Source organism: Callionymus lyra, chromosome 5 (assembly GCF_982586985.1).
Source record: "Callionymus lyra chromosome 5, fCalLyr1.hap1.1, whole genome shotgun sequence".
In the NCBI taxonomy this organism is placed as follows: Eukaryota; Metazoa; Chordata; class Actinopteri; order Syngnathiformes; family Callionymidae; genus Callionymus; species Callionymus lyra.
In genome coordinates, this window is record NC_141822.1 from 35,547,292 (window position 1) to 35,573,128 (window position 25,837).

At 39.4% G+C, this 25,837-nt stretch overlaps 1 protein-coding gene across 1 annotated transcript in view; it reads right to left on the minus strand.

The window, feature by feature from the left end:
• Positions 1–25,837, minus strand: part of ntng2b (netrin g2b) — a 67,256-nt gene continuing 41,419 nt past the window's right edge. The window contains exons 5-13 of the mRNA XM_087792401.1: positions 24,341–24,370; positions 18,829–19,061; positions 8,841–8,903; positions 8,704–8,757; positions 6,464–6,584; positions 5,326–5,400; positions 3,583–3,750; positions 2,512–2,646; positions 1–1,136 (exon numbers count right to left, since the gene is read on the minus strand). Coding sequence (XP_087648527.1) covers positions 913–1,136; positions 2,512–2,646; positions 3,583–3,750; positions 5,326–5,400; positions 6,464–6,584; positions 8,704–8,757; positions 8,841–8,903; positions 18,829–19,061; positions 24,341–24,370 — 1,103 coding nt within the window. The 3' untranslated portion in view covers positions 1–912. The remainder of the gene's footprint in view (positions 1,137–2,511; positions 2,647–3,582; positions 3,751–5,325; positions 5,401–6,463; positions 6,585–8,703; positions 8,758–8,840; positions 8,904–18,828; positions 19,062–24,340; positions 24,371–25,837) is intronic.

Consider the following 25,837-nt stretch of genomic DNA (forward strand, 5'->3'; position numbering starts at 1 on the left):
GGCAAATAACAGTCATATTTACTGAAAAGATTTATAACCTGTGTAATAAAACGCTCTGTTGAATAGATGTAAAGTCATTTTGTATCATTTATTTAACTTCAAACAAAAATAATTTCTACAAAAAATATTCAAATAATGTCATATAATATCGATACGTGGTTCATATAATTTTCTCTCTCTTTTTTTTAAAAGGCTTCTGATAAATGTCGATAAATTCCTTCCTGAATACTGTGAAAGTTAGATCTCACTATGTGTGGCAATAATCACTCATTCCTATTAAAACCATAGCAGTGACTAAATCTTTTATACCCCCCCTAATATATAATATGTATGATCTCAGCAATTGTTAGTGGGCACATTAGATACAATGATTAAAAAACGATTGCAGCAGAATGTAAAATCAAGTCTCTTGGAGAAGAAATGAAACCTGCTTTCTATTGGTGTGTTTGCCTCGAACGTGCAGAGCGCCTCCGGACCTTCTTCCTCTCGGATGCTGCTCATCAGATCATCAACCAGTAAAATGAAAGAAAGTTCAAGTGGTTACGACAGCCATTCCTTTTTGTAGTGAACCTTAGTGATTAGGTGTTTAATGCTTTTTGGTTTGATGCACATTGCTCCTGCTCAGAAATAAAGGGAACAGTGGTTGGTATAATTTCCCATCTTCAGCCAGCATCTTGAATCCCAACCCCCCTTAACACCATTTTTTGTCCGTCTTTACCTGAGCACAGACTCAGTTTGTCCTGTGAGGTGTTAATAGGGGGTCGTAGTAGTGAGTGCTCATGTGAGTGCAGCAGTGTGTTCTTCAGGGTCCATGGCTTTTTTTTTCTTCTTTTTTGGGTCCCTTTCCGCTCAGGGTCACCCTTTGCCTCACGTACATAAACACACGTCATGGTCTGAGCCGTTTTCTTTGGCTCAGTGGGGAGTCAGCACGGCCAGTAGGCTAGCTAGCAGAGTGCAAAGCAGCAGGGTGGCTGTGGAGAGGTGCGGTGTGGAGGCGGCATTGCAGTCCTTGCCCGCTTCGCAGCGGGACTGTTGGCACAGTACTCCCTTAAACTCTGGAGGACAGATGCACTTCTGGTTCTGGTAGCACGTCCCTCCGTTCTGGCACAGGAGCATCTCTTCATCGCAAATGTTTGCTGTGAGTGGAAAGAGAGAGTTAGCAAGAGGGACAGTGATGGGAACAACAAAAGAGTGGCAGGAATGTGAATCAAAGTCCTGCTAGAACTGATTAATATATTTTCAAGAGGAGCTTTTCGAAATGTTTAGTTGAGAACAACAACAAGTTAAATCTAAGCATTGTTGGTATGTCTGTGCATCAGGTGAAAGTCTATCTCTGTTTGACAGCTAAAAATAAAGAGTACTGATTTTTGGTACCCTTGTGGCACCCGGTTGAACATAAACGTCAGTAACCATAATTATATTACTAAAACACATATATAACATGTACACGTATTAAAGAGTCATTGGAAGCCCTCACACACACTAACTCGTCCACAAGCACAATTTAGCCCCAAAATGATACAGACAGAAATATTACATAACTGTTAGAATGAAAACACATCTGCATTTTGTTGAGTATTTAGAAATAAATTAGTAAATAAAGAAATATTATTTGAACATTGTTTACATGTTTTTCAATCTAGTTACAAATAGATTATTATTATTATTAAGTCATTTTAAAAGTGCTGCTTTGGCAGTTTAAGCATCTGGCCTTTCATGTTTGTATTCAACTACCACTTTAGTTGTGTTCAACACAGGTGACATGTCATACATTTGAAAATATCAGAATACAAAGTGACATAAAGTCTAGACAAATCCTTGTAAATAAGTGGACGTAATGGAAACTTCAGTGCAGAAAGAAAACCTAAAAAAGTCAAACTAATGAAAAAGCAAGATATATTTCCCTTGCTTTTCTGCGGCGACATTGATGTGCAACACCTGCCTTTTTATTTTCACGAGGCTGCATTTTACAGGTTTAAGGTCATCGCAATAAAAACAGGACATATGCTGTAGATGCAGAACAATGAGTTTGTATTAAATGAATGTGTAAGCAGGTCTCAGGGAATTTGACCTAAATCTGTTTGCAGAGAAAATAAAGCATCATACATACAGGCATGACAAGAAATAATTACACATGCAAACATTTCCAGGCACCTGCAATTATTGTTCTTGTTGTGTTGGGTTATTTTCCAGCAAAATGTCAAGCATATAGCTTGTCATGAGGCAGCAGAAGGATGAACGCCTGTGGAGGTCTAATGTACGTGGAGACGGCTGCGTCCCTGACTAAATAGTGAAAGGTTGGGAAGGGCTATTGCTTATAAATGGGTTGAGGTCGGACAGTGTCATCAATTAAAGGAACAGCTGATGCTGCTAATGAGCTGCATGATCTATTCCCTCTGGAGCGAGGAGCCATTGGGAGAAGCATGAGCAAAGTGCCAGAGTGCATGAACCCCTGCACAGTTGAAGGGGCGCCGGAGAGCTGCCAAATGTCTGCTCCAGTGTTATACTCACGGTAACAGCCTTGTTTCCAGTAGAAGCCAGTTAGACAGTCGTCACACTTGGATCCCGTGGCGCCGTCTTTGCATTGACAGAAGCCGGTTCCATTACAACGATCGTGAATAGAGCCCATCTGGTTACAGTTGCACTCTGGAACACAAGATCAGAGCAGAGCTGGAGGCAACTACCAGAAGGAAGAAACTTTGAAATCCATTATATTGTCATTGATAACACACAACTACTTGTCGACGGTCATCGGCTGGTAATTCCATCGCATAATCACTGAGTGAGCAAGAATCTCTTAATAAAGACACATTAGTTATAAGTAAAATCTCTTCATTAATCAACTGATTTCATTAGCCACATAACAATTTATGATAAAATATTCATAAAAAGGAGCCATAAATGCTGGGATTACATAACCAGAGCAGTGCGGTTGTTATCTGTGTTTGTGGGTCACACGCATTAATGTTGGGATTACATGAGATCCACTGAGCTCAAACTCCTGTGGAACTCCAGGTTGGAAGGACTATGGCTTGTTGTTCCAGAGAGACTGATGTGGTCTGAAGCCAGCATGTCAGATGAGAGGAAGTGGTCTCACTTGTGTGAGTCTGAAGTTATTATAACAGCTTCATGCTGCACTATTACCTTATATAACAACATGCTGTGAGAAAACTGTAAGAGTGTTATTTACATGATAGGATTTTCGAAGAAAACTCAAGAAGATGACAGTGACGCTTGCTCATCAAAGTTCTTTGTGACAACTCTGTCTAGGATGGCATTTATTTGATTGAAATTTCTGTCACGAATGAAGAGACCAGTGTATGGTCAAAGCATGACAAACAATCTTTACTGTTTTAGAATGGTGGTACTAGAGTCCAGGGACTGGATTGGTAAGAACTTCTTCGTAGACTTGTGCCAATTGCCCACAACAACCACCTTTTAACACGCTTTCACAAAATGGACTTAGGTTCTGGTCAAAGCCTGCTTCCATCTACAGAGGTGGATCTTTTGAAAGTTTCTTATGAACTAGCTTTTGCTGCTAGCCAGTGCCACAAACTATCACCTGCTCCTACACATACTGACCCACACAGACGTTTTCGTCATCCAGTTCGGCGGAGGCATTGCGGAAGTATCCCAGTCTGCAGTGCTGACAGTTCTGGCCTCTGGTGTTGTGCTTGCAGCTGACGCACGTGACAATGTTCAGGTAGTCGATGTAGCTGCAGCGGTTCGAGTGACCATAGCACTCACAGTCTGAAAGACAAAGACGTTTCTCATGAGACGATTCATCTGGAAAGAGTAGAAAACAGAATTAATGGACGTTGTTGACTGGCGGCAATAAATGACTCGCATCAGTCCGAAAGTTCCAGATGTCAATGAAGAAACAAATGGCTGCTTGTGTGTTTTATCACTTTCCTTTCTGTCTCTATATTGGTTCAATAAAGACAGGCCACTCCTTATCCATTACTACACTCGCAGGTCTGCTGACGCTGCTTCACCGCACCGCACTGATTACTGATGGGAATTCCAGTGTCCTGAAAGCAGTTCGCGTAGCTGCAGGTGTGTGAGCATCAGCATGTTAAATGTTGTCTGGAGTTTAATTACATTACAGCACCGGGCGATTAAGAGAATAATAATCCAGGGAGTTGTAGAATACAACTGACACTTAAGAGCTGCTGCAAGATCTTCCGTTCATCTCCTGCCACTCTTTCATCCAGTTCTGTCCGTCTGTGCTGCAGTCGATCAATATCAGATCACTATCCACCTGGTAGTGAAGTGGCATGAGTTTGAAATAATTAAAATAAGAAGTGCAAGTCTATAGATCTTTCTGCTCCTATACCAGAACATTGCTTTATTTGTTTGACATTGGTTCACTTAAACTTCCATCTCTTATTGTTATGGATCTCTTTTCACTTTGTCATTTTTTTTAATTTGAGAAGATGACCTGAAATAAGTTTTAATGATATGATTCGCCCAGCACTGACAACGTTTCTCTGGTAGTGACCTCGGTCTGAGTCTTCTGCCTTAGAAAAGTTGAGTTGATCTGCAAATGGTTCATAGACAGGTGACAGGCCAAGTTTCCACCTTCCTCCGTTGATTGTCTTCGCATAGGCAAGAACCTAATTAAGGTTTTATTAAGCTTTAGAAACTGACTTTCTTGGAGCACTGCAAGGCACCGTTGTCCTCTAAAGAGGCGATTACCAGCCATGTTTATGCAAATACACGTCTAAACGCACGTTTAAAAAGTCCTAGTTTAGATGTTTAATCAGGCATTACATTGTTATTTTATTATTGTTTGGTTGATGATGCCGGCTGAATAATTAATGAGGCTGTTTAAAAGGAAGCCAGCGAGAGGAGAAGCGTAAAGTGCCTCTCTCAGCACTGTGTGGAGGCAGTGGGGGAAAGAACTACCTAATTAAATATAAATGGCCAATTACTCCGCGGACTGGAGAGGCAATGGGACGACGTTCGCCAAATTAACCTTACAAGTCAAGATGCTGCTTTATTGGTATTTATCAGGTTGTGAATTGTTAACCGTGGACAGTTTTATTGAGTAGAGCAGAGTGTTGCCGGCATCAAGAGTGTATCATGTGTTTCAGAGAATATATCGTTGTATTTAGCTAACAAGCGGCTTTTGTACAATCGATGAACAGAAATGTCAATGTCTGCAATTGTTTGATGGCGTGCTAGGAATGTGAACGCGTAGAAACTTACCTTGATCAAATGAAGCAAGGGAGTCGGGGAAGATAAAGATTGAGAGAAATGGTTCCACAAGCATCTCTATTTGAAGAAAACTTAATAAAACCAGCTACCATTTTGTTCGCTTACCCTTGAAATCATCGTATATGATTCCAAACAACTGTCTGCCCTGCGGCTCTCCTGAGGTCAAGAGTTTCAGAAGCCCTTTAGGGGATGAAGGACCTGATCTGAGATTTGTTGAAGATCATAAGCAGCTCTACCTGCAGCACTATGAACTCACAGTAAACCTACAGGCACTATCAGGGTTGAAAACAGCAACATAAGCTAACACTACATGGCCCACTACTGAGTGCATCATCATTATCAGCGTCATCATCTACAGCAGCTCCATGCTTCCTCACTGGATTTGAAACACAAACATTGAACTCAAGTTATGTCACTGGAGGATGATTATATCAAAAGCCTAAAATGTGATGACATTTCAAAGCCTTTTGGAATGAGCTTCTTAAACATCATTTTTTTTATTTACTAGATCAACCAAAAACCGACAGGGAAAAAAGAAGCGGTTATGAAAAACAGTCCACTTTGGATGTCTGCTTGTACTCACACACTCAGAGCAATCGTAAAAATGTCTTTTCTGACTTCCGGGCAAGAAAATGATGGCTCAAATAACCTCTACAGTTCCAGGGAAAAAGCGGAAAGAACTAAATTGGACATGTTGTTCTTTTTAGCTCCCTGATGACCCCTAAATAAAGGAGTGAGGTCATCTTGGCAACTTTACAATACAAAGGAGAAAATCTGTTACACATCTACACTGAAAGCAAAAGAGGAGTATAAAAAAGGTGGGATCTAACAAGAAAATGAACAATTTCCATTTGAAAAAAACATTACATTTAGAAGTGAATTTAGAATGAAATCTTAATCCCTCAACTGTTCGTTTTCTGGGTCAAATAAACATCTAGATTAGCAACATGTGTGAATTCCTTTAACTATTCTCTTTATCATTTTGAGAAATTATCTCATAGTATTTCATCCTAAATGTAAAAATGAGTTTATTCAGCGAGACAAACATTCCAATTAAATGTTAGAATTGTGCAGCTCATTTTTATGTTGTAACAAAGGTCTTCAAATGGCCTCAGGTGAGGCCCCGGGACCCTACCTTGACTTCTACCGAATTTTTTTATTTGACCTTTTTCAAATTGATTTTGATCAAAAAAGAACCCAGTGAGGAATCATCTTGATATCGCACTACATATTCAAATGCTACCTCTTCTTCTGTGTTTGCTGTCTTCATCCTCTTTGCCATGAGCCTCCAGTGTGTCATGACTTCCTCCTCCCCACTCTGGGTTTTCAATGACATGGTGCACTAGAAAGCAACGGCTCACAAATCAATCTGTATTGATGTTAAAGGGATTATCTCAGGCTGTTCAACTGAACCTAATAGAACACATGCTAGCAAGCACAGCACCTTACCAGAGAGAACAGGGTACACAAGGGGGGTGTCGGAAATACAGACAAGGTGAATTTGAAGTGTTGGCTTGTCCCATGAATACAGAAACACACAGGATCATATGAGAACTGTCAAACAGCTCTTTACAATTCTTGTGTATTTGGGACATGATTCTTAATCGGAAAATGTAAAAACGGACCATTGCAATAGAAGAAAGAATTTTTAAACCTACTTCATTTAAAAGAGACAAACAATTGAATGTAGCTAATTGACATTTGGCGCATGAACCGTCTATATCCTAGCAAAAAAATGTATTTATCCTGCTAAATAATGAGATACAAATTAACTTCCAAAAAACTCCCACAAATGTAACAATAATAAATGTTTAACTTGTTTTTCAAGCATTTAAAATATTTTTTTACCAAATATTTATGCTTAACAAAAAAGTCCATTAAACTGAATCCATGGTGTATATTAATTGATTTATTTGCGTTTTATTTTTATTGCATTGGGGAAAGGCTTTATTGAAATAGTCTCAATGACTTTAATTTGTGTAAGAAATATGAAAATGAGAGGAAATCAAATTTTGCTTAGTCACATTTTCCTAATAACTCAAAATAGAGACAATATATCCATAGGGTTCCAAAGCAAGGCTAGTGTACTGTGTATCCTTTTTGATGAGAGTTGAAAAGTCTTCCCGAAACTCTACACAGTACACTTGTTTCGCTTTGGAACCTTCAGGAAACCATTTCGATAAAAGTTTGGATTATTTTGTGTGTGTTTTTGTTACAAGCAAAAAATGTGTATCTGCATGACGGTTGCTAATAGCACTCATTTACTTGTTCCTCCTCGTCCAAATAACTCTTTCCTGCTCATCTGTAATTTCCCTCTTGTAATCACAGCTCGGCCAAAGAAATTGTTGGTAAAAAAATTAATCAAGTCTATATTTTAGTGTACACAGTAGACTCTGAGAGGCGAGAGAGTTTCCTATCTGTGTAGCACGTTATCTTTTAAGCTTTTGAATTTTTTCAAAAATTTGTACCCTTTAAAGTCTTTTTTCTTCCCATTTTCTGTAATGATGGTATCAATTTTAATAGTCATAAATCAATAAACGCTCTAGCCATTATTATTTTCAGATGCTCTATGTGGAAGACTCCCTTGGTCTCTGAATGTCATGTGACCACCAAACTGCCTTACAGCAGTGGTTCAGAGACATACTTTTCAACTTACCAGAAGACAAAAAAACGGACACAACCGGAGCATTTATCTTGACTCGTAAACAAATGTACTTGTACATTATCCGACAATTGTGCACCGAAACTGCATTTTAGTTAGAATATGTTTTCAGCTTTACGTATTGCTGCTTTAACTAGCTAAATGTATCACTTTCTAAATTAAACGTTTAGGAGTAGATTAAGTAAAAGGTAGCTTTTGAGAAACTGAGCCTTGTGGGTCACCATATCACAGATGTCTGGCATTATTTGATCATTATTCATTAAGAAATTTTACTTAATGACATGAAGGACGTGGAGTACTAAAATGAGAGTGCCATTAAACATTATGAACATTGTGATAACATAAATGTTTGTTTTTTAAGACTACTACTACTCCTATTACTTCTGACACTACAAGCTCTACTACAACTACTATTGAAGATCGTTACCTTCTGTATCATGATGATTTCCATGCAAGCTCTCTTCCTTGTGCCCATGAGAGTGATGAGAGACTAATACAGGCATTAGTGACGTCGTCAAAATCTTTCTGTAACAAATAACCCTTCCACTCACCGCTGTGCAAGTGCTCCCTGGTGGATGTTTCTATGTGGTGGTGACCATGACCTAATGACAACCACGGGTCAAATGAGTTAGTGTCTGTTTAATGTTGGTTTGAATCAGTGTTTTACCTTCGTTACTGTTCTCCTCTAAATGGGCTTCATGTGCATGACCATGTTGCGTGTCATGAATGTGGCCCACAGACCCCAGGTGCTCTAGGAGTAACAATGCACATGTGTTTATGTCTGTATCATGTTAATCTGCTGGTAGGTCTTGACAAGATACCTGTCGTTTTTTCATGGCCAGGAGATCCAGGAGTCTCATGGCTCTTGTGGGAACCTACTTACCATGAACATAAGTCACAGGAGCACATTAATACTATTCTATCGGTCGATTTCAATCAGTATTTTTCTTCTAGATACCTTTTCGATCACCAAGCTTGTGCCCAGGTGATTCATGTACAGATGTCCGATGACTGTAGGAATCTACCAAGCGAAATCAAATACATGTTTTCAGTGTAATCACACTGACTAGAGTGTAACTTCCTCATTTACTACCTCTATGTATGTTGTATGGTTCAGATTTTGCATGTCCGTGAGTGTCGCCTAACAAAAAAAACAACCATTAACACATTCCACAGCTACTATATCTATTGCAACAAAAGTACAAGCAATACATCTCTGTCCACTATCAGCGTCTAATCGTCCCATGATACCTGTCTTGACATCCATCTCGTGCCCTTTGTGACCTCGAGTGTCTTGAATATGTTCCATGTGGGAAACTTGCATAAAAAGGTAGAAAAGAAATTAGAACACAACTCAAGTTATCTATTTTTTATGGAATCTCAACTGAAAATAAATGGTTGGTTAGAAAAATCGCTTGCGTATAGCAGCTACTTCAGTGTTAGAGAACCTCAAAACTATGTTTTTACCTGGCAGGATTTAGCTTCTATAAATTCTACTCCAAAACCATTAAATTACCTATTCCATATTCCACGTCACTCCCAGGTGACACATGTCCGGGAGTCTCTTGAAGATGAGCGGAAGAACCGTGAGAACCTGAAAATTGTCATTTGGAACAATAAAAATAAAGTAAAATTCATGAAAATTGAATGAGCTACTTGAATTACCGTGTGTTATACTGGTATGATGAACCGTTAGACCTCCTTGCCCTTCACCCTGATGCTCAGTCGATGTGTGTCCTCCACTAACATGGGCTGCACATTCACAGGAGTCAATGATCTTTCTGTACAACAAGTCTAGATATTGATTCTTGCCACTATGTAAGATACTGCTTAGCTGTTCTCAGATATAAAGGGTCTATATAAAGTCCATATAAAGGACCAAAATATCACTTTGTTTTAGTTCTACACTCAAAAGTTTGGTTGTTAATCTTGATGTAATATGAATCTGATAGCATAAACATGGCTGCCTTTGATTGACTTGGATTGGAAGTTTACAATACATATTTATCATAGAAACTAGTGTCTACAAGGTTAAACATAGATTTGGAGTGTCCCAAACCAAGAACAATCAAGAAGCAAGCACCGCAACTGTGTTGATCACAGTCTTTGTCTCCACCTGCTCTTTATGAAGAAGCCGCCAAACTCATGAAATGATTCTTTTGAATACTTACTGCAATAGCAGACACGAACCAGTGCACACAGCTTTAAGTCAACCCCGGATAGTGTACTTTAGCAGAGTTAGCTAAATAAGTAGCCGGGCTTGTATACATGACAAGTTAATGTCTTCGTTCTCAGCCGACAGTCCCTGAGTCTCTTGATGTGCAGACACGTCAACTGACAATATGTAGGAAGCATGAAGGCTGTGAATCTCAAGAATGCTAGAACCTGGAAATACCTGTGTGCTGACGTTTGATCTGATTGTGTCCATGTAGAGGTGGTGCTGTGTGTCCAGCAGACTCCAGGCTCTTACTAGAAACTGACACCACAACAGTCAGTGGTTGCATGTTATTCAAACTGTGGAAGTTGTCTTGTCACCTGCATGACTGTCCTCTGAGAAAGTGTGACTCTGAAATCCATGTTTGTGGCCTTCAGGATTTTTGGAAAACCGAAAACGTGGCATCAAAAAGAACAATTATATGGCAGTTTAGGTTAGTTGATTCTCTATAGTTCTTTAATATTGCTGAAACTTGTGCAGTTTCTTTATTCTTACAGGTGAATAACTCCTTGATGGTTACCCTTACTTATATTACCCTTAGGGTTGCACTTCCTCCTATAATTTAACACCAGGTCTAGTTTTTGTAAACCTTTGGTGGTTCTGATAAACTAAGCCTGTACTACACAATTTATCATAGTATAGCATTTTGTTTTTTTACTTTATTTTTTTGAGTTAAAGCTTCCAAACTTGACTCATTCATTTCACTGCAATAACAACATCTAAAACATGTTTAAGATCTTAATGCCTGTTAAACTGTGTTTTCAAATTTTCAAATGATAAGACTATGCATAGATCAAAGATGAGTAACAGTCTTGAGTTTGAGGGATTTGTTGTTTCAGATTATCTGGGTGGTTTACATTGCAAATATTATTTTCTTTCTTTAAATATTACATTCGATTTATTACCAATTTACTAACTTAACATACCGATAAATATGACCTTTATTCTTCTATAAGCTTTAAATTTAATGAAAATTTCAACTGTTGTGATCTGCATCTGTTACCTGTCAGGTGAATGTGTGTTGCATCATGCTCATCGGGGTGAGATGCGTTGTCGTGTCCATGAGTCTCATGATGTTTGAGGCTTACAGACATGTGGTTCTCTGTCATTTCACAGGGAAACTTAAATTAAAACTAAATATAGAGGCTAACTGTCTCCTCTGTTTCCATAATAACATCATTTCATCACCTGCTTGCAGGTGTTGCTTCCCATGCAAGGATGAACTCAAGTGTCCATGAGTCTCATGTTGGTGGGAATCTGCGACAAACAATTACAGCTATGTGTTTGTAGCTTCTTAATCCTTCAATTGTGCTTTGATTCAACGTTACCTGTGTTGGAACCTCCTGCCATGTGTACAGGGGCTGTGTGGTCATGAGTCATGTTCAAATGAGGCATGTGTGAAACTGAAAATCACCATTATCAAATTATCTAGCTAGCTTGTGACTATTCAATGAGCAAAACTTCTCCTCTATTCTAGTTTACCTCCATGCTCCTGCTCAGATGGTGGTATGTGACTCTTTTGTTGGTGAGGCTGCTGGGAAACTGACACACAGTAATGACACATCAATCAAATTACATGTGAATTTCTATCAGGTTTTCTTCCTTATTCACCTTTGCTGCTATTTTCCTCCTGATGCTCTGACAATCCATGTCCACGAGGTTCATGAGTGTGATCTAGAACCATGTGAGGAACCACTAATGACCCATATTAGCACAAATGTGGCTCATTTCTATCACTGCTAATTCTCATCATAATAGTCTAACATCCTCAAAGTACCTTTTTCGTGGACTCTATTTTCTACCCCATGCTCCGCCAATGTTCGGTGTCCATGCCTCTCGTGAATTTGCTCCTCTGATTTGAATCACAGACAACACAACTGAGATCTAACTTCACTGACTCTCTTTAATTTAATGTTTCTATCAAAGAAACCTTTGTGGGGATCTTCTCCCTCATTTTCAGTTTCCAGCTCTGACACAGTGTTGTGTCCATACGATTCATATACGGGTTCAGTAGACTCTGAAGAAGTATCTGATGATCGTTACACAAATGAATATGTATTCCTGTAAATGAATGTAACTGAATTATGGTTTTCAGATGTCCAAATGTAAAACAGAATCTCCCTTGAATCTCTTATCCTCTTATCTGCATTTAGCATGAATAAAAGCAGGCTAGCAGGTAGCTGATACATTTATTTCGATGGCTTGTTGCTCTCCTAACTTGCCATGTCAATTTATCCGCTATTTATGTTTGATATATAAATATACTCCTTTTGGATGATAGCACTTTTTACTTTTAGGTTGTTTTTCTGTTTCTATTTTTTTAAGCACCTGTTTCGTGTAACCTAAATGAAAGAACAAGAACAGGGTCAGCTATCTTGCTTCCTCATAGATGGATAGGTGGATCATTTATGAATTAGTGTTTTCACCTAGTACCTTAACTAGAATTATGAAGCTACAGCGTTATGTGGAACATACACACATGATCACATGTGAGAGGCGTACTACAAGCTACTATAAATACTAACTAGTTCTCTACAGTGTTGTATACTCACCATGATCCAACGACACTGGTGGGAGACGATGACTGGAGTCTAACTGTCCCTCCGACTTATGTAAAACTGTGACAGCGTGGTTAAAAGCAAAACAAGTAGCAGTAGTAGTAGCGATCAGTTATTCTTTGAAGATTGTGAAGAGGTTTAAAAGCTGCTACCCTAAAAAAGATGCATTTAGTGATAACAGAAAACTAAAACTATTATTTACAACAATAATATATAAAATCTACACCATGAAAAACATGACATGAGTATTGTTCAGTAGTAGAGCTTGTTTATGAAAAATTCCACAGATTTTTTGTTACAGTGTGTGTACATGGTTTAACAACATTTTTTTGTGCTACTTCCTTGTGTTGCTGAAATGTATCTCCTCCGCCACAGTTTTGGTGAAATTTGACTACTTAAAGGTTCAAATCTCATTATTGGGGGAATTAGGAAAAATATATAATTCTTGCATCATATGTATTAAGGGTATTTATATATAACTCATAATAAATAACATAAATCCTAAAAAGTCGATGTTCTTATCTCTTTACCGATTCCTCAAATTAGCGTTTGTAAAGAAATATCAGTGAAATGGATGGAACTGGATTCTCATCGGTTGGCTGGAATTTAATGAATTGTTGCGAGTCCCAGTGTTATCCTGGAGGGAGTTTACAATATTAGCCTATAATGCTCAAGTTATTGTGTAGCCGTGCCAATTGGACACCAGCTCATTATCTGTTGTCACTCGGTCTAAATATATACAGCTCGGTTCTTTACTCTGTTCTCGACTCAGCGCTGGAATCCCAATGAGAGCACAATTCTAAACTGCTGCACTGTTATCAAGGCAGAAACTCTTCTGGGTTATTTGACTTTCCTTTCCCTTCATAACTTAAACAATAGAAACTTTGTATTGCGGTCAACGCTGTCTTCCATGTAGGCCTTGTTTTCAGTCTCTCTTCTCTCCCTGTCAGATAGCAGATTGGCCCATAAGGGGTTGGAGCCGTGGGCTTGGGGGAAAAGCCGTGAGAGTCAGAGAGGCTTGAAAAACTCTTTCACCACCGCCCTTTCACTGTGGGTGTGAAAGGGATGACATACACTTCCTTTTATGTGGATGTCAGAAAAACCCTCCGACTGCTACTTGATGCTCTGACTCTGTACGTGCCTCACTCTATATTCTGTGCCACAATAATGAAAGTGAATTCATTTGCTCTTTTCTATGTTTACTACTCACTGTATTGTTTTACTCTAATGTCTCCTCGTGGGGGTGCTTCTTTGGGCCAGATTTACGGACGCCACACGTTACCAAACCTCAACAATCAATACTGAAGACAAGTGGGGACACACTTTTCGCTTTTATTGCATTTTTAATTGTCTCTTGCTCAACTCCCCTCCCTTCCTTTCCCTTTTCTTTGTTTCCACTTCCCAAAGGGCTTTATGACATTCCCAGCATCCTTTGCACCGACTTCTTAGTGCTAACAGAGGAAAGAAAGGGAAACTAGTTCAGTTTGGAGATCATTATCTGCTCCGTCACCTACTAATTTATTTTCAACAGCTTCAGCTCAGTCAGAATTAGAAAAATAAGGTTGATTTTTATGTTAAGGATTTAAGAACAAATTTCACTCAACATTCAACTATGTGTGTTTTTAGCTTAGGCCAGACCTGCAATGAGTATATACTGGTCCTTTTGAGTGTAATAAACTACCACTGGGATACAATTTGACTAAACCTTTCATTCCCCAATCATACCATTATTTCAATTTGTGTTCGACCAATCAGCTGTCTGCCTGACGAACATCTCCTTACAGTAATTAGACATCTGATCAACCACTAAAGCCCTATTCGCACGGGATAAGTATTACCTGGGGACCTATGGTAATTTGTAATAATTACAGAGAATGTCCGAGTTTTATTCCTGTGCGAACGCACCATGTCTCTGATTTGTAATGTAATAATTCTGCCCAAATTGTAATTATAATTGCCCGACTGTAATTCACCGAACACAGACATCGTGTGATAATACTAATCCCGTTTGAATTCGCATGTCTGTGTTTGTGATCGCAAGCGTGTCTTTCAGTATTTGAGCGCCTTTTACACTTGTATCTCAATGCTACTGGTATTGAAGAATGGAGGCTGCGTTGGAAATTTTGACAAGAGGTCTTGACAGAACAACCCCCTATCTCGCGTCTGATGTAGAAGCGGATGTGATGACACATCCGGTCGTAATGCAATGGACTATTTTACAGACGTCGCTTATAAAACAGAGGTCCCCAGGTAATACTTATCCCGTGTGAATGCTCCTACAATAACACAGAGGAGGGGGGGGGGTGTAATTTACTAAACACTGAGGTCCCCAGGTAATATTTATCCCGTGCGAATAGGGCTTAAGATGGATTTTAAGCCACAGGATTTTTTCAGAGAGTTGAATGCAAAACATTCTTTAAATATTTGCTTTGATGACACCCTAGTATGAAATATGAGGTTCCGTAAGACTAGACAGGAAATAGATCTCAAGGGTTCATTATAGGCTAGGATAGAGGTTATATTTATTGAACGCAGACTAAATGTTTAAAGACATGACTTGTTTTTCTATTGTACTTTTTTAAAGGTGTAATTTCCTATGTTACATCAAGCTGCTCCATCGCTGCTTCAGCTACCAAATTAAGTTTTCTTTTTAAAACCTTTTGCAAATAAAAATGACTCACTTACTTGTTTTAAATCACCACCACAGTGAGACAGATTATGTGAAGCCATGACATCATCGAGTGTCTCATGATCAGCATAGCGCCTGAGGGAACAATGTTTGGTTCCTCCATCTGTGGTTTCCCTTAAGGATTTTCTTTGCATCAGCAATGAACTTCCCCAGATGTTCTTCTTCAGAGAGGGTCCTGCAAGCCTTCGGATCCCTTGTGAGATTCCCCTCTTCAAGCTATCTGCCGCCCCCTCGCTCTGTTCATCCCTCCCTCTCCCTAGAGTTTGAAGTGAACCTTGGATCATCTCGCACAACTGGCTTCATGCCATTCTCTCATCCCTACCTATCTTCACACATGTCCGCTTTTGCCCCGCAAGACCCCTTCTCTCACACATCTGTCACGGCAGCACAAACGTGCCCCAACTTCCATCTCTTTTCAGAAGCATCTTTTGAGTCATGCTCCTCTGAAGCTGCACAGCAAGTGAACACGGAAGCATTTAATCTTTGTAACCCTCCAGGCTCAGAGGAGAGAAGACCTCGAATCACTCTTGGCAATAATCTCAATCGGCTCAACCCAAAACTGTCTGACATCAGGCAATTGTAGTACGAGCGATCAGAGGTTCCCAATGACTGAATAAAGAGCCTGTGCAAGTCTTTAGGGTTTAGTAAACCATGACATTGATGGAGCTTCTTTGCTGCTGTCGCTGGGACATCCAAAAAGCAGCGGATATTATTTAGAGCTGCATGAGACATAACTGTTCATATAAAGAAGAAGAAACATATGGAGTCGTTCTTTCACTAATATCAATTCAAACCTGTATCGATAAACATCTGTTGTCCTTTTCTGCACATTCTCTCAGGACAGCTGTCATCATAGAAAGGACAACTACGGAAATCTTAAAACATTTTTCTTCATAAAGCTCATTTTGTCCATTTTTTTAATCGCAATATGTCATTAAAGTGTTGTAAAGTCAATGTCTGAGAAACATTCCTTGTATTGTTTCCATTGAGCACTTGCTGAAACAGAAACGGAATTGTGTTTTCCTGGTATGGCATCTTTTATATTTAGACATCAAAATAGTCGGGTTATGTGCAAAGACCTTGAATAATTTAGACTTGAAAAGGGGACATCAACTGATTCAAAGTGATAAAGTCGGTCCTCAACACGTCCCACATTCATTTTAACATTACAATGCTAATCTGATGAGGTTAAAAAATTGCTCTTCCAATTTATGTTTTACCCATGAATATGAATCAGGTGCACACCTCAAGGAAGATGTCAGCTGTGCAGAGGACACGGTGTATTCTTCGTATCTGTAGCAGCTGCTTAGCTCACAGTAAGCTACTATGGAGTATGAGGCTCAGTAGGTAACCAGTGTCTGCTACACTGACCTACATAAACATGTTGTCAATGCTAATTACAGCATTTATATCTTAACATGGCACCACATGTGTCATTGTCTTATTACTAAAGCCATTCTTCAACCTTTGTCTCTTCCATCCGGAATGTCTTTTTCTCATTCCAATCTCTTTAGAAATCAATCAATTTACAGCACTTACTCCGTCCTGTTAGTCTCCACGCTGTCTCACTTTCAGCAGTAACTAGATTTAACTGTCACTTCCTAAACTCAATCAGCATGTCTGACATGGAATATGATGCTGAGCAACATAAATCAAGCTGGATTGTGTGTAGCTAGTCATTATGACGTTGGTCTATACAGCTACAAGCAACTTAAGCACCTTTGTGGACCCACATACAAGACCTCTGTTTTTTTCTGAATGTTATGCTTTAATTATTTCAGGGCAGCCGGTTGTATAGTGGTTCTACAGTCTTACAATAACAATATTGAGGGTTCAATTCTTGTTTCAGAAAAATCTGTGGAGTTTGATGTCCTTTTAATTGCGTAAGCCATCTCTAGAAACTGGAGATTTATTCCCACCATGCAAAGGAGAATCCATTCTTAAAATTGAAATATAATCAAAAGGAAGTTTTTCCTGTCTGAGATGGATGACATAGAAACTCTAACTATTTTGAATTAAGTAATGTATTTCACAAACTTCTGGTGTCTGGAAAACACAAAATCTGTAACAATTTTGGTTCTACAGTGAATGGATGGGTCATTACACAGTCCCTCCAAATGTGCTTAGCTTTTTTTGATGAGAGATTTGCCGCTAAAATCACATTTTCTTAATTTAAGTTAAGCAAGAAACATTTTATCTCATCTAAATTAAAATTGGCCTTCTTTAATGTCAATTTATACCTTAAAACTTAAGCCCTCACCTCCATGCTGGCGAGAGCATCATACATGTCCTCAACCTAACATATTTAAGAATGTCATTTGGCTGAGATGGTTAAAAATACCATTATTCCATAATAATTCTAATAGTATTTTGTGGTATAGTAGTCTATATCTTCTAGAAGAGACTTATGCCAGTCATTGCTTGTACCTTGGGATAGTTATTGATGTATAGCATTATAAACCTATGCCAAGCAATGCCATACACCCAACATAGCTTAAAATTACGAAGCTTTAATGATCAATTTCTCTGTGTTGTGTGTACAGTAGTGATGTGCTGTAATGAAAGACAGTAGAGACACCAAGACCTGCTTTGTTTTACTTGTTATTGGATTATATTGCGTGCTGTCAACCATGGATGGCTAGATTTATTCTCTGAGTAATAAACGGGTAAATATAAGCATTAACAATGTCAAGTGTGTCCTGTGGTATGAGGATGAGACAAATTGTGTGACACTTGGCAACTCTGTGAATAATGTTACATACATTTTTTTTATTTAACATGAACTATGCAATGTAAGGCCCATCTATTATGTTACTTGCAACACAAAATGACATGATTTGACATTTGAGCCTGTAAATGTGACCTATTTCACTAGCTCACACGTTTGCACTGATGGCTACATTCATTGATAAACGTTATTTTGGTACATTAAAGCCCTTTCAGACTTCTCCCCATGCTTCTGAAAAACTTGTCTTCTTACATGTGACAGAGTATTAATAAGATTGATTGATTCACTGAGCCGGTCAGTGGAACAAAGTAACTTCAAACAAAGTAGCACAAAAATATGATGCACAAAGTCTGCGATAAATTAGGCACCATGTGATGAGTGGCAGCTGCTCATGATCATATAGGGATTTATATTTACAGCCATTGACAGTCGAGGGTGAGGTTCTGTCATTTGTTGCCATTTTAACATTTCAAGGATAGCAAGAATTAGAAAAATGATTGTAACTTCTTATTTCACAACCATAAAGCTCTACACTGAACAAACACTCTTAAAGTCAGATTTTAGACTCAAAACATTTGCACATTTGTGATGATAGTTTGAGGGATTTTAGTCTGGTTCCCTACTTGCTTTCTTACCTTTTTCGTGATGTTTCAGCTCAGACATTATGATCAGAAGGCTGGAGCTATTCAAATGTAATCTTGGTTCTTTGTTGGAATGAGAAAGGTGATGATCATAACCTAAATGACTGAATTGCACCGAATCAGGCGGCTGCTGAAGGATGGAAGGTGTGATCTTCTTCAACTCCTCAAGTACAATGCTGTGCTTCTGTGGCGGAGGCGATGTGGAAGAGGGGCGTATGCCTTGTGTTTCTAGAAGTGTGTCAGATTCTCCCATGGGTGCTAGTGGATGTTCAGACAACGGGCTGGTGGGTAGCACATCGTCTTTCAGTGAGATTGAGTTTGCTGCTTCCACACTTTTTGCCGTCGGAGCTGTTGTGGCGTCTGTTGCGTCAGATGCATGAGGACAGAGAATGTAAATTCAATAAGGAACGTGTGAGCTAAGACATTAGCATAAGAGATGCTGCCTCAGATTGTTTATCCGCAGAAATTCTAGTTTTCCCTATTTTCTTCAAATGGGGCATAGACACCGGCATACTGGAACATTTGTAGCAACAGAAGCGAGAACACACATTGGAAGTGTGATTTCGCACTGCTGAGATCGGCAAAAACTCAAAAGTCCTTCCACTGCTGTAGTTCGACTAAAAACACAATCAGTGTGTTAATGGTGTAACTATTGTTAAATTCAGTCTGTTGGTGTGTTAGTGTGCTCAGCTCTTCCAATATCTTGTTTGTAAACACACATCAAGTTATCTGATGTGATAATGACACCAAACATTTGAGGCAATTACTTACTTATCTATAAAAGTTTGTCTGATAAAAAACAAACTAACACCTTTAAGAAAACACAAATGGTCCAACATATTAGTACGATCAGACCTTCATGACACATATGAAATTTTAGTTGCCATTTTAGTGTAAACCAAGTAAACTATCACCTGATTAAATACATGATAGTTTGACTTGTTTTTGTAAGTGGCTGGAGCAGGCCTTGCTTGTGTCGGAAAGATGTGTTTTACTTCATGTCCCGTCTCATGCACTAGTGGAGAGGTGAGATGAAGGTAAAATGATTTTCGGTATAATCCAAAATAATACCTCTGTTGACTTGAATTTTTTCAGAAGAAAAAACTGCATATATCAGCAGTAAACTTCTACCTGCAATATTGTTCTTTTGGTTGCGAGACAAGTCGACCATAGGTGAGAATATGGAACATGCCAACGACGCAGTGTGTTTTACAAATGTATCTTTCAATCTCCATCTTTACCTCGCTCCTGAACAATTCATCTTCTGATGAAAGAAACATCTCCAAGCTTTAAAAGCTGCTGGAGTTGACTGTATCCACTTGTCCTCAGTCATCACTGCAGAGGGTGTACTGACTGCTGCCACCCAAGGGCGGGAAATTTAATATTTAATTTTTTTCATCTAAATTGTAACAGAATATAATGTATTTTTAAACACACATTATTAAACTATGAACCATAAAAGAACTATGGTACAGAACTATGGTATGATACAGTGCTGTCAAATATCGATACAGTATCGTGGAAAGAACATTGCGATATATCGCCACACCTATATTTTGTAACACCTCTAGTGTCTTCCGTCATAAAAAAAAACAACAAAGAAAATTAAAATGCTTCCACAGCAGGGATGGAGAGCAGAGCCTGACAGGCACAGGAGAGGGGATCTGGCAAGTTTTAATCTTGGACATGCAGGAGATTTAGCAAGCATCAATAACCACAGAGGTTTCTGTAATTTTGACTACCTGTATTGTGAGCAGTTTCATACGCACATATAATTGCACAGCCAGCCTGTCTAATTTAAGTCATCCATCATCTGTCTCTCTGCTCATTGATAGAGATGACGAGGGTTTAGAGAGTTGGATCCTCATATCCCAAATGGTGAGATAATCTACTTGCTGAAAACAAAGACATGATTTTAGTACGATAACTCTTCCAGGGCCTGCATCAACAATCTGAGCTATTGATTGCGTAACTCTGATATGTGTCTGTCTGTACAGATGGATCATCTCCCACGACACTCCCTGGCTTGTGAGCATATCTGCCCCTCCCCCTCTAAATAAATGATTTGCATACAATGACATCAGCCGTAGTATTAACCGACCAGAGGAGTTACGTCGTCGGCTAATGCCACCTGTCAGTCTGAGCATTCTCATCGTTTGTTAGAGTGCGAGACATTGATTTATTTCCAGACTAATGAAGACATTGTGATTCAGAGATGGTTAACATTTGCAGACTAATCGCAGAGGACGGAGTGACAGCATGGGTGTTATTAATATGTCACATGATTTTCCAGGCATGATCCAATTCCTCAAAGTCTTTGCCAAGTTCACTTTTTATTGAAATATATGTAAGGGTGTTAATGGATGTGATTCATCTACCCGGTGTGGTCCAGTACCATCGCTGATGTATTGGCACCTGCCTGGGATGTAAAGATCAGGGTCCGTTGGAGGTCACTGGGTGTAAATAGGTATGACAGGGTTTAGGGATTTGGTCACCAGCAATGGCCATCCTACTCCAATGATGGGCCAATAAGCTTTTGCTGTGTGGATCAGACTGTGGTGCCAATGCATCGTTAATCCTCATCTGGGCGTGCTCTGTGATTTAACTGGGGCAAACATGACACAGGTTGTAGCTTTAATTTCCAACCAGTGAGTGCTGCACGTGTCTGGCCAGCTGACCACAAGCATAGTCGTGATCTGTGGATGGCGACATTGGTGAACGGTAATCATGGGAATAAATGGCTTAAGGAAGGTACACACATAAAGATACATACATTATATAACTGCTACTCCTTTAGCAGGAAGTATATGGTCAGTGGCCAACAATTGTACCATCCCTGTGGCTCATCAACAACTTTTCTTATTAAAGGAAAAACACATAGCCTGACAGTCAAAACAAACTCGCAATAGTACAGTACATTGAAACTATGTCACAAAGGTAATTATTATCCTGGATTGGTTTTGCTTCTTCTCTTCAGTGGATCTGGTTTTATAAAGAACCAGCGATCGAGCTCAAAGCAGAACCCATGACCTCACTTCCCCTGAGGAAAAGGAAGGGGAAATGGATGATTTATGGGTTTGGCTAAGAAGCACCATATGTCCAACTTGTTCATACAATTGTGAAGTTGTGCACACTAAGACACAGGGAGCAAAGGTTTGCTCTCATTAGGTTCAAATACAGGTTCAACACACCTTGAACTTTAGATACAATAGTGAAAACAAAACTCTAGAGCTTGGTATTTTTGTGTGTCTGGATCTGAATTCTCATAGATAAGTTCATGTAAAAATAATCTAAATATAGTAAGTAGATATGTCAGCTCTTAGAAGAAGGTACCAGAGACTCTCAGATGAATGAGTGGACAGGCTTGCTGCAACACTGCAAAGGAAAGAGTTGTTTGATGCTAAAGAGCTTCATGAGATTTGAAGATTTCTAAAAGCCTTGATTTTGTTTCCACACTATATTTACAGCATCTTCTAATGAACGAAATCCCTAACTTCTCTACTGAGATCAGCTGAGCTGCAAAAAAGTGCTGCGTTGTTCATCTCTAATGGATTTGCTTAAGAGAGCGGAGAAAACGACTGATGACATCACAGCAGAGTTGAGATCCGTAAGTGCTTTTTCTGACTGAACGCGAGATTTCCACTGCCTTTCCAGCAATGGCAGTTTTAAATTTAGCATGAGGCCAAAGGTGGGCGGAGCATCTCTTCACTTTTAAGTGACTGACAGACCGCTGCTTCAAATGGTTTCTTCCAAAGTGTCACACTGATGTCCTCCCTGTCCTGGAGGTTTGCAAGGCCCTTTGCTCACAGAAACCCATGTTTGCGTAATGACTGTTAATGCTTGCTAAACTCCAAAGACAAAATTAGTGCACCAACTACTTTTCAAAGTAAAGTTTTTTTTATATTTCTAGATTCTCAGACAAATTCTGGGTTAAATTTGGGGTCACTTAAACAGCAGAAGTAAAAGCACATTTAAACTCTTTTAAATCGTCCCTATACTAGGAGTCCCAAGACACTGGAAAGCCAAATTGGAAAAATAATCTCTCCTTCTGTTCTTGTCTCTGCCCCTTCTGTCTGCAGTTTAGATATAAATGAGATATAAACCACAATCATTGACTCTTAGTCCAGTTAGTAATCAACGTAATAATTTAACTAGACTTCTTGTTAAGGTGCGTTCACAAGCATGGTCTGCTAACACTTTTTGTTATTATATTTAATATTATTATTGGTTTCTACCAACAAACCTCTTTCCTTCATCTCTCAGGTTGCAGCAAACATGTAGATCAATCTCTGCAGGCGGGTTTACATTAGTGTAAATTTAAAATAGAGGGTGAGAAGGCAGAGTTATGGAGGTGAGGGCTTGAGTTTAAAAAAAAAAGATCCGGAGGCATCCATAAAATACTTCCAACAATTGAGTGAGTTGTGAGTATTCTTCTCCGCATACATCAAGACTTTGCTTTGATTTGTCAACGCACCATGATCGATCGTCATCATGTACTTGAAGGTTGGTCATCAAAGGATTTGCGGGAAAAGACTTCTTTTTTTTTCTATTTCAGGTTCTTCGAACAAATATCATCAACAGAGTGAAAAAGTGTATGAGCTATATGTTGAGCAGACAAGCTCTCCAGCTACCACGAGCAGAAGCTGTCAGTTAAGTCGGCGAACAAAAGGACAATATTTCTCTTTGAAGCGAGTTTTACTCTCATACATGTATCCTCTGGCTTTGCCTAATCTTCCATCGACATGTTGCTCAGGGGATCCGAGGGGCTGTCGTTTATCAGTCTGGGACCATCCTGCTTCTCCTCCACTCTCATGTCCAGCTTCAACTTCAGGTAAGCCCGCGAGTACTACCTCCTGTTTCCCATTCTCTCTCTCCTACGGGTGGAGCAGACGAGGCTCATGTTGTGGCACCTCAGCAGAAAACGTAATTAAGTCTAGAGATAATCAACAGACAAACCCAACTCCATTACTCCTCTAAATAAACACACCATTGCTTCTAATTATGGGTGGAGCTGCTTAAAAACACACTTCTGCACTGACGTCCAATTTTTCAGTCGTATCATACATCAACCTTTTCACTGGTGGGCCATGAGGAGAAACGCCCGGCGCTGTCAGGGTTGATGTTGCCACTTTGCCGATCGTTTCTGTCTAACAGCTCAGAGGCTGAGAGCTTCTCCACAGAGAGAATCCCTAATCAAATTCTCTTTTATTCCTGCCTCCCTGAGCTCTTCACCCCGAATCTCACTGCATTACAACACGTACGCTTGGGTCCATCTCTACCCCTTCTTTTCTTTGCTTGTCTCCAACCACCTCCTATTCTCTCCTGCCGTCAATCCATCCTCTATTCAAAATAGATGTTTGGAACAGTTCCTCTTTGCAGAGGAGTGAGTTGTGGGATGAAAGGACACGGGTACAGCGTGGCCTATTAATAATGAAGGTCCAAGCTGCGGCACCAAGGTGCAGAAAGGACTGACTAGAGACAGCTGAGCATACAACAGGGTGGGCAGGCACTTTAAGCAGCACACATAAGCAACAGTGCGAGGTGAGGGTTTCACCCAACAATGCAATGAAGGAGAGAGACAAAAGACAGATGTGTAGAGCAGTGTGATAGTTCAGAACATTACTTACTAGAACCGGAGGGTGATCCTGCAATGGAGCCTGAAAGAGAATAAGAGTTAATAGATAAGAAGTGGTTCGTTTATGCCGTCATCTGCCTAAAGAGGAAATAGTGTTGTCAACAAGCCTTTATCACGTTACTCAAACAAGGTGAGGTATTGATGCTACTCTTGTGACAATTACTATTATTGATTATAAAATACAGAAACTACATGGACAGTGCTTCTTCGCCATATTTCGAATTACCTGCTGCCTTCTCACTGGTCTGTGAATCAAACTCCAGAACTTCAACTAACATAACTATAACCCTCAGTGCTACAATACTCAAGGTTTATAATGAGTACAAGGATGGATTATGAGGCCTCAACAAGTATTAGAATAGTGAACAATTAAACTGTCCCTATTTTGAAGATTTCGACGTAAGCAGGTGGTTTTCATAAAACTAGGGGCCACTGTAAACATCTTTGTAATTACATTGACCCAAAACAAGAAAAGTATAATTAAATTTAATAAAAAAAAAACACAAATTAACTTTCACTCCATCTCATCTACCATTTAGCGTTGTGCGTTCTATAGCAGAAGAACAGCTTTGGTTTATTCAATAGTGTGGGACAAATTCAAAATTCAGTTTGCTCACACTTTTTTCAGAAAAACATATACCACACCTTTAAAGCATAAAGACGTACCATTTTTATAATACTCTCTCTTCTGTGAGCATTGTTAATTTTGAATGGTCCTGACTTGCGTAGTCGAACTCGCCTGGTCATATTTGTAATGGTGATGTTCACATCGTCACTAAACCTGGCCAGGCATGGTTGCTACCCATCTCTTATGTTACCTTATATTTGAATTGTGCGCTCACGTCACAAAAAAATAGTCTTGTCATTTGCCATCATAAAAATTAACGACTAAAAACGACATTGCTATTAGTGATTTATTTTCTTGAAGCCACAACTTCAATGATGTTCCGGCTTCATCTCACACTTGCTGCAGTTTTAAAGTTTCCAGAAATTCACAATATATGAATGTGCAAATGTGCAATCTTACTGTTACCTGTTAACTTTTACTTTATGTGCATTTTCCCAAATCTTCTTTTCGGCCCGGACGGCCATGCATAATGCAGTCCTCAGAGACCACAAGCTTTGGACATTTTTTTGTTGCAACAAGTAAACATTTGAATTTTTAAATTACACTAATGGCGTTGAGGGGGATTGGAGGGGGGTTGTGAGTAGATGTGAAGGTGAATGTCGGCACCATTAGCACTGGGTTGGAAACAACAGAATGATAAAAGAGGCTGACAATAGGGCCATTCTCTGCAGAGTGTGCAGGTGTGTACGTCTGTTTCTAAGACGGTTCTTTGAAAGGAGAAGCGCAGGGAGGGGTTGGCCTAGATTATTATTTTATCATTGCTAGCTACTGTAGCTGCATATGCTCTTCAAGGGGATGCCCCCCCCCATCCCTCCCTCGCACTTTTTTCTTGCACAGCTTAGATCTGTACTGGTGCGACAG